The 9,663-nt window shown below is 59.0% G+C and overlaps 1 protein-coding gene across 1 annotated transcript in view; it reads left to right on the top strand.

Annotated features, from left to right (window-relative positions):
* Window positions 1–4,905, top strand: part of SAMM50 (SAMM50 sorting and assembly machinery component) — a 21,318-nt gene extending 16,413 nt beyond the window's left edge. The window contains exons 11-12 of the mRNA XM_029954098.1: window positions 3,956–4,102; window positions 4,731–4,905. Coding sequence (XP_029809958.1) covers window positions 3,956–4,102; window positions 4,731–4,876 — 293 coding nt within the window. The 3' untranslated portion in view covers window positions 4,877–4,905. The remainder of the gene's footprint in view (window positions 1–3,955; window positions 4,103–4,730) is intronic.
* Window positions 4,906–9,663: the final 4,758 nt, after the last annotated feature.

Here is a 9,663-nt window from a genome sequence, read left to right as displayed (position 1 = left end):
CCCACAGCAGGGCGGAGGGGACTGTGGGAGGTGAGGAAACCCAAGTCCGAGATGCCCTGCACCCTCCCGGGGTCTCGCCCCGCGGCAACGGCGCCTGAGCGTCTGCGGCTCCACCCCCGGGTGCCTCTCGCCCCCCTGCTGCGCTGCAGCCGCTTTCCCCACCGCCGCAGCCACACGTATGAAAAAGGTCTTCACGCGAATGAGCACTGCATCGTGTTAACAACCGTTTCGGGTGTTTTTGTTGCTTGTTTATCTAATCGACGTCCTGTAACCTTTCCAAATGAACAGATTCTGTTGTTGAGAGCAGTTTTAGGTTCACAGAAGAGTTGGGCAGGAAGTCATCCTCGATGACCGACTTTTGCGTTCGTTTTTAAGTCATCGCCACGCCCACCGTGGGGCTTGAACTCACAACCCCGAGACCCGCTGGCCGAGCCAGCCAGGTGCCCCGGCCTCTTGCGTCAGTGAGGCACGCTTGCTGTCCTTGCTGAGTCCCACAGTCCGCGTCCGCGCTCGCCGTGTGCCGCGGTGTCCCGTGGGTTCTGGCAAGCAGGTGACGGCACACGGCCGCCAGCACGGCGCCCTCCAGAGTCCCCGCCCCGTGCCTGACAGCCGGAGCCGCTTCCTGTCTCCACGCTCCGCCTTTCCCAGAGCAGCACGTAGTGGGACCCTGCAGCCCGTCCCCTTGGAGACTGGCCTCCCCGAGTTCCTCTGTGCCTCTTGCGGCCCGTGAGCTCACATCCTGCCGCCGAGCGAGGCCCCGCGTCCGCTCAGCCGGGGAGGCCGCTGGCTGCAGCGCTCCTGCCTGGGGCAGTTACGGGTAGAGCTGGTGTCCGCGTTCACGGGCAGGCATTCGTCTGGACGCGAGGCTTCAACTTAGGGGGAAATAGCAATCTGAGCCGTTGCTGGATTGCTTGATAAAACTGTGTTATCTTTGCACGGAACGGCCAGACCGGCTTCCGAGATGGCTGTGCCGTGTTTGCCTTCCCGCCGGCGGTGAGTCGGAGGAAAACTCCCGTCGTTTTTCGTGGCGCGTGTTCATCTTGTTGCCGCACCCTGATCTTCTCAAACCCGTCCCAAGCGTTGGACATTTAGGCTTTTGTTTTTCTCATGATTATAGAATAGCATATCCGTGAATAAGCTGAGTCCCTGTGCTCATATCTGAGTTTTACTGTATAAGGTAAAGTTCCAGGTGTGCAATTGCTAGAGCAAAGGATTTTGACTATTTTAAAGCTTTGTGTCGCTCTCTGGAAAGCCTGTTCCAACCGTACTTGTCCAGCAGGGTGTGGGAGCTCCTGTCTTCTGGAACCCTCTCTGACATCTGACAGTGTATCCGAGGTATTCCCAAGTATTATTAAAAACTTGAAAGGCATCATTTAAACGAACGCATGCTGTTCCATTAGAAAATATTCTGCCCCGAGCTTCTGCACTGTTCTCTTAACGTCTTTGTTGTCCCCACTGTATTATTAGAAATAATGACTGCCATGTGCAGAAATCTTTGTACATAATACACATTTCTTGTCACTTGTTTTTAGAGTAGTTTATTAGTGTGTCATTAAAAATTTTTTTAATGTTTACTTATTATTGAGAGACAGAGCATGAACGGGGAGAGGCAGAGAGAGGGAAAGACACAGGATCTAGAGGAGGCTCCAGGCTCTCAGCTGTCAGCACAGACCCCGACGCCGGGCTCCAACTCAAAAACTGAGAGATCGTGACCTGAGCTGAAGTTGGACGCTTAACCAACTGAGCCCCCAAGGCGCCCAGTGCGTCATATGTTTTAAGGGAAGGAATATATTAAGGATGGTTTTATTCTCTCTTCATTACAAGGAAGTAGCATATAGAGACTATTTGGAAGTTGAGTTTATCACGTGCCTGAGAATTACAACAGCGAAAACCCACTCGGTTCCCTGTCAGGCGGGCTGTTGGTACGAATCTCCGGGCAGGAACGTAAATCGTGTAAGTGGTAGTCAGAGCAGTCTGGTATCTGATTGCACCAGAATATGTGCAGACCATTAATAATAGCCGCGGGCTGAGAGCTAGGGACCCAGATGGCCACCAGCCCTAGGACCGTGGCGCAGAGGGTGGTGTCTCAGGCTGTGGACCGTGACCCAGCGAGGAGGCGGGCGAGCCAGAGCCCCGGCTGAGCACGTGGGAGCGGGCAACAGCAGCACAGCCAGACCCGGAGGAGGCGTCAGGCAGTCGGGAGACAGGCTGCAGCGCTGTGCTCGTCGGGCGGTCACCAGGGAGGGCGGAGCCTTCCGGGGGCTGCGCTCGCTGCTTCTCACTGACCCAGCCGTGCGCCCGGGACCAGTGTGTCTGCTGTGCTGCAGGACAAGGGTTTGAGTCCGTGTGAGGGAGGGCACCCAGGGGCGCAGTTGGTTGGGCGTCCGGCTTCGGCTCAGGTCATGATCTCACGGTTCGTGGGTTCGAGCCCCGTGACTGTCAGCCTGTCAGTGCAGAGCCCGCTTCCGACCCTTTGTCCCTCTCTCTCTGCCCCTCCCCCACTTGCACTCTCCCAAAAATAAACATTAAAAAAAAGAAATGAAAAGATATTTTCCCCTTTCTTTACTTCCCTTTACTTATTAGATTTTCTACCATGAGTTTATATATTACTTCTATGATCGGAATAAAATAGGTTGTTTTAGGTGGGTGGTTCCTGGGGAACTGGAGATCAGACACGTCCTTTTCCGGGTCCATTTTCGGTCCCTCCAGAAGCCAGAGCAGGAACGGCCTGAGGGGATGGCTGGTCTCGGGCTGAGAGAGCAGGTGGTTCCCTGAGGCTAATCTTGGAGGCCACACGGTTTTCTTCTCTCTGATTCCCTCATTTCGCATTAAAGAGTTCCGAGAAGACGCTCTAGAAATAGCATCTTGCAACAAAGTATAAACAGTCAGGGTTATTTTTGTTTTCTTGTTGCTTTAACAGCATAGTCATTTGTAGTTGGAATGGAATGGGTAGGAGCATTTTTTAGAAAGAATACACTTATATTTCAGTGGATAGTCTTGAATTTGGGCAAAAGGAACCTTGGTCAGAAGCCAGCAAACTGTAAGTGGCTGAGAACCTTCCAACACAGGCCCCTGCCCTGCGCACAGCGAGCACCAGTCCTTCTGGGCCTTTCGATGAAACAGCACCGGCCGCCATCTCCTGGCCCTGTGGGGACCCGGCCCGTGTGCCGCCCCGTGCTGTGCTCTTGAACTTGCTGCAGAGGAATCCACTCTGCGTGCCAGGCGGCAGGTCTGGTGTCTAGCAGGTGCAGAGAAGGCGATTTCCTTGCCTTCTCCTGTTGTGTTCCATTACTTTGCAGACTGGATAAGCTTCTCATTTCATTCTTCTCTAAACAAACTCGCGTCGATTTTCCAGTTAAAGCTTATAAAATCAACCAGGTGAAAAAGAAAGACTGTTTTTTGTTATTTAAAAGAATTTTTTTTGACGTTTATTCATTTTTGAGAGACAGAGAGTGAGCCGGGGAGGGGCAGAGAGAGACAGGGAAATACAGAATCTGAAGCAGGCTCCAGACTCCAAGCTGTCTGCACAGAGCCAGACTGGGGCTCAAACTCACAAACCATGAGATCATGACCTGAGCTGAAGTCGGCACCCTGAAATAGAAAGACTTTAAAGTGAGGCCAACATGGGGTGCCTGGATGGCTCAGTGGGTTGAGTTTCCAGCTCCTGATTTCAGCTCAGGGCACGATCTCACAGTTTGAGGGGCTTGGCACTGACGACGCCAGTACGGAGCCTGCTCGGGGTTCTCTCTCTCCGTCTCTGCCCCTCCCGCCCTCTTGAGCATGCTCCCTCGCTTTCTCACAAAATAAAGAAATAAACCTAAAAAAAATAAAAACAAAAGACATAAAGCGAGTCGGCCAGCACGGGGGCCCGAGAGCGCCATCTCGCTCCTGCGGCCCGCGGGACCCCCCGGGACCCTGCCTGTGCGAACCTTGGTTTTGTGTGCCCTGTTCCCAGGAGACTACCTGGGTGGAGAGGCATACTGGGCCGGCGGCCTGCACCTGTACACGCCCTTGCCCTTCCGGCCGGGCCAGGGCGGCTTCGGCGAGCTCTTCCGGACACACTTCTTCCTCAACGCGGGGAACCTCTGCAACCTCAACTACGGTAAGGCCTGGCCTGCGGGCTGCCATGGCGCAAAGGCCTCTGGGTCTGAAGCACGGTGCCTTTGTGTCAGAGTTCACAGTCGTTAGGTGTAGAGACCATGCCTTACCTAAAGATCTCCCACAGTGTCTGACATGGAATGAAACACAGGTGGAAAATCTCCACCGGACGCTGCCCTGCAAAGATCTAGCTACACCTTTCACGCAGCAGACACCTCTGGGGCACCTGTGCCCTGCTGGTCGTTATGGCCACAGAGCTGAGTCAGGTTTGCTCCTTCCTCAAGGGGCTCAGGGCCAACGCCTCCGGTAGGGGGGCTGTGAACAGGTGTCTGGAGCATGCCATGGAAGACCAGGCCCTCAGGCAGAGGCGCGGGGCAGGAGCTCCTGCTGCTGGGGTAGGGGGGTGGGGGGGTGGGGTTAAGGCCCCTTTAGGCCAAGGGGACTGAGTGTGCCGGGCCCAGAGGCTTGCCTCCGGGGCAGTGAGAGGAAGCAGGCTCCGGAGCCCTCTCTCGATTTCAGCCCTAGACCCACTTCTTGCGTTCTCCGGGAACCTGGGCCAGGCAGCAGGGAGGAGGACGCTGGTGTGAGGGGCTCCGCACTGGTGCTGACCGCCCCGTCTCCTCTCTTCCCAGGGGAGGGCCCCCAGGCTCACATCCGGAAGCTGGCAGAGTGCATCCGCTGGTCCTACGGTGCTGGGATCGTCCTCAGGCTTGGCAACATCGCCCGGCTGGAACTTAATTACTGTGTCCCCATGGGCGTGCAGCCGGGTGACAGGTAGGTGCTCAGAGTTCTTCCCTCCGGTCACACCGCTGTACCCATCCGGCGTCTTGTTTCGGTTTGGACCTGGTTAATCATTTTGTCCGTGGCCTTTAAGGGCCAAGATTTTAGGACAAACTGAATAGCTAGCCAGAGAATGAAAATAGGGGCGCCTGGGGGGCTCAGTTGGTTGAGCGTCCGACTTTGGTTCAGGTCATGATCTTGCAGTTAATGAGTTGGAGATCCGCGTCCGGCTCTGTGCTGGCAGCTCAGAGCCTGGAGCCTGCTCCCGATTCTGTGTGTCCCTCTCTCGCTGCCCCTCCCCTGCTCATGCTCTGTCTCTGTCTCTCGAAAATAAATAAATGTTAAAAAAAATTTTTTTTAAAGGATGAAAATATATTTTCTCCATTGGGTCGTTCTCCACCCAGTCTGGAGGAAAAACGTGCCGTGTTCCCCTCCCCCACCTCGCCCCATTTGCACCCACTGTTGCCAAGTAATGGGGCTCCTCCGCGGGTCCGGCTGGAGGAGTCGGTGAGGCATTCTTGCTCCCGGGTGTTACAGATAGAATGAGGGACTTCTGGTGAGTGGTTTTGCAGGCCGGGAACCCAGCATTGGCACGGACAAGGCTTCGCCCCGGCCACAGCGCCTCGCTCTCCGGAGCCTTCTCGTGGGAGCAGAGGGACCCGCCGCCATCTCGGCCTTCTCCACCGGCCCTCTTGTTGAGCAAGATTTGCTAAATATTACGTGGATGAATGTGGCTTGAGGTCGTTTATGGTTATAGAAATTAATTCCATTTCTTGGTTTCTGTGGTGTCTGCTGTAAACGCTTTAAGAACCCCAGACGCGTCGCCCTGATCCGTGTGACGGACCGCCGCGGACGCGGCCTGAACTCCAGCACGTCCCGTGGCTCCGAGCGCAGGGTGCCGCCTTCCGGGCTCGTCCTCACGTGACAGAGGGGGCACGCGGCCCTCAGAGGCCTCTCCTCACACGGACGCCGACCCCACTCTGGGGACCCCTCCTGCATAACCGCGTCTAAACCTTGCCTCCGGATACCAACTTGCGGTTGGGGCCTGTGGAGCTGAGGGGGACGCAGACCTTGCGCCCGTGGCAGTGTTTATATTTTCTCTTGTTACTTTCACGTCTGTACGTTCAGTGCCGTGGGCTGTAGTGTTTCCTTCTCTGTGTTCTGTCCACACTGACGTGGCCACCGAGCGGCCGCGCGGTCTGAGTCACACTGAGTCTCAAGCCTCACGTCGGAGTTTGTCCTCATTTAAGGAGGACCCGGCCTGGTCTCACTGCCACGGCCCTCCCCCTGGACGCGGTGGCGGCGGCGCTTTCTAAGGGGCAGCCGCGGTCCAGGCTCTTAAGGAAGGGCTGGTGCGCAGGGCGCCTGGGCAGGCGGCTGGTCTCGGCGCCCGACTCTGGACCTCCGCTCGGGTCTCAGCCTTGTGGTTCGTGAGCTCGACGCCTGCATGGGGCTCTGTGCTGACAGCGCGGAGCCTGCTCGGGGCTCTCTCTCTCTCTCCTCCCTCGCCCTCTGCCCCTTTCCTGCTCACATGCGTGTGCGTGTGTGTGTGCTCCCTCTCGAAATAAAAAAAAAAGAAAAGGAAGCACCAGCTCTCAGGGGCAGTTCAGGGCCTGCTGCCCGGGCCCCTTACGGTTCTGTGGTCGGGGCGTCTGCCCTTCAGTCTCTAACCAGGAGGCTGACTGTGGCCGCCCGGCCGCCCCGTGGTGTTGGCGCCCTCCCTCCCGGCGCCCCCGCAGACGCAGCCGCCCGACTGACCGCCCTCGCCTCCACCCCGTGTGCGTGTGGGAGCCCGGCTGTCCAGGCTCTGTCCAGGCTCAGCCCAGGGCGAGGGCCTTACCCTCTCTGGTCTCGGTTTTCCTGCCCAGAGAATGGGCGCTAGTGACCTTGCCCAAAGGGGTGAATGTGCGGGAGGCGCGTGGAGCCGTGCTCAGCGTGCTGTGGGTAGACCCTGGTCATCGATGGCGTCATTGCTCCGCGTGGACTCGTCGTGGCCCTTCCGACACAGGAAGCAAAGCGTGTTCCCCGCAGAGACATTTGCCCTCCGCTTATGCACTGGCCGCCCCTGGCGGTGTTTGAGGCGCCATAGATGGGATTTTGTTTCCCGATTTCAGAGACAGTGAAACGTGAAAATGGACATTTTTCTCCTAGAGCGAGGTTTGCGCCTCAGGGAACCCCCCCGACCCCGCAGCCTCCCCACACCTTTACAGTCTCCAGGCCGCTTTCTGCAAAGCCTCCCTCCCACCACGGCTGGGGTCCCCCGGCTTCCCCGCCGCGTGCTGACTGGGGAGCACCGGGCGTGCAGGGCTGAGGCAGGACGCAACCCCAGGACGCAGGCAGATGTGGGTGCCGAGGGCCCCTGAGCCCGCTCCTCCTCAAGTGTCCCGTGCCTCCGCCTGGGGTGACCCTGCCCCCGCGTCCCTATTGCGCTCCCTTGGCGAGGCCGACGCAGCTGGGCGGGCGCCCGGTGGGGGGGAGCCGTGGGCACGTCTGCGCAGGATGGGTGCTCGCTGGGACTTCTCGAACGCTCCCCTGGCTCCAGATGCCGCACAGAGCCCCCCATCTCTACAGCTCCGTGCGGGGGGTGGGGGGAGGGGGGGTGCAGCCAGAACTGGTGCCTTGTCCTCTGCACCACGTGAGCACGGAGCCCCGCCCCCTCCCCGCCCACCGCCGCGGAGACCAGGCGTGCTCTCTCCTCCCCACACTGGCTTTTCTGCACTTCCAGTTTTGTTTGCAACGTTTTTTTATTTTTGAGAGAGACAGAGAATGAGCAGGAGAGGGGCAGAGAGAGAAGGAGACACAGGATCTGAAGCAGCTCCAGGCTCTGAGCTGTCAGCACAGAGCCCGACGCGGGTTTCGAACCCACGAGCTGTGAGATCATGATCTGAGCCGAAGCCGGACGCTTAACTGACTGAGCCGCCCAGGTGCCCGTCTGCACATTGAGTAACTGCAGAAAGAGAAAAGTCACCTCTTCCTCGCTTATCTTCTTGGAAGATCATATTCAAACTCAAATTCTATCGGTTCCTGTCTCAGAGATTATATAGGTTGTTTCCATGACACTCAATCCGTGTGTCCTAACTGCTAGTGTTGGTGGGAGTTACCTCCGTACGTGCACGCCAACTACTTAGTGTTGTCAAGAACGCTGCACGTCCACGCGGGGTGTCTGTGTCACCGGGTGGCCGCCGGGCACTGGCCAGTGTTGAGGTGGCAGCTGGCGTGTGGCCACGTGGCCGGCCCAGCCGGGTCTCTCCCCACCTGTGACTTGGGCCTGGGGCCTCCTGCCTGCAGCTCCCCGCGCGCTGCTCACGTTACGGCTGCAGCATCGCTCGCGGCCACCAGGTGTCGCTGTGCTCCGAGGACCCTGGCCCCTTCCCGCTCATGGAGCCGATGCCGGGGCACCGCGTTCCCCTCCCCGCCCTGCCTTCTCGGGGTGGTGGCATCTGTTTCTGAGACAGGTTTCAAGCGTGGTCTCTTCTGGGAGCATGAGGCGTGCTGTGTATCTGGCGTTTAAAGACCCGGCTCTGCTCCGGGCCCTCCCCGGACATGCAGCCGCAGCAGACGCTGCAGGGTCCCCTGCCTGGGCTCAGCCTGGCACCCGTGGGTGCGGACCCACTTTTGTCATCCCGCTGAGAGTTCTGTGAGGCTTGAGTGACACGGTCACAGTCTGACCGTCATGTCTGGAGCGGGGCGGTGGCAGCACTGGGGATGGTGTGTGTGCGTGAGTCCCCGGTCCGTCTCCCCTGCCCTGTCGTGCAGACCTTTACATGACAGAAACGGCTTTGAGACATTGGCTGCGTCCCGTACTGGAGGTGACTCACGGCAGGCACGCTGTGTCCGCTGCTCCGGTGTCCTGGAGCGCAGCCCCTGGGGACTTGGGAGTGAGCAAGGTGGGCTCCTGAGCCAGACGCAGACCCCGAGTAAGGGGAAGAGTGTCAGAGGGTTTCCTGGGGGAGGAGGTTTCTGGGTGAAGCTCCCTGACGTGGACAGCTGTGGGCTCGCAGGGGAGGGCACTCCAGCGGAGTGGCCCGAGAGGTGTGTGGGCGCGGAGTGTCAGCAGTGCCGGACTGTCCTCTGTGGGGCAGGAGGGGCGCTCCGGCGGCCCCGGGCCTGGTCGTCTACTCGCCTCTGTCTCCTTCTCACTTCGGGCGCACACCCAGCGTCTTCAAGTTCTAGCCCTCGTCTGCCTTGTCTGCTGCCGCGTCCCCGTGCCCCAGCCGGGACCCGGTGTCCCTGTGCAACTGCTGGGGGCTGTGCCTGTCCCTTGGCCTGACCCTCACCGAGGCCCATTGGCAGCGGTTGGAGTGGGAGGTGGGCGGAGTGGCCCTGGAGTGCCCACGGCCGGGCCTGCCTGAGACCCCGGCGTGGGGGGTCCCTGGGGAGACTCGGGGGACCTCCTCTGAGGTGGACGCACGATGGAAAGGTGATGTGTCAGCGGCGCCTGACCTCCTGTAACCCGGCGACACCGTTGTGTTCGTGGGGGAAGTTTTCCTTCGTTGTGCTTGGACGGGCTCCGAGGAAACGGGCCTGCTGGTGCCCAGGGCCGGGGCCTGGCGGACCTGGAGCCGGTTTGCAAGCCTTTCTCTCAGGAGTGAGACAGGTGTGGGCCGCTTTCCCGGACCCGCGGGTGTAAAATACAGAACAATCTTTTAGGTTCGAAGTGAACTAACTCGTATGAACACGGCTCTGGTGTCTAAGGGCATGGGCGTGGTGTGCCATGGGCCACACAGGGCCGCCGTCCCTTCTGGCTGGAGCAGGGGTGCCCCGGGGGGGGGGGGGGGGGTCCCC

The sequence above is a fragment of the Suricata suricatta genome, chromosome 10 (assembly GCF_006229205.1).
Source record: "Suricata suricatta isolate VVHF042 chromosome 10, meerkat_22Aug2017_6uvM2_HiC, whole genome shotgun sequence".
Taxonomy (NCBI): domain Eukaryota; kingdom Metazoa; phylum Chordata; class Mammalia; order Carnivora; family Herpestidae; genus Suricata; species Suricata suricatta.
This window is presented reverse-complemented; position numbering and strand designations above follow the sequence as displayed.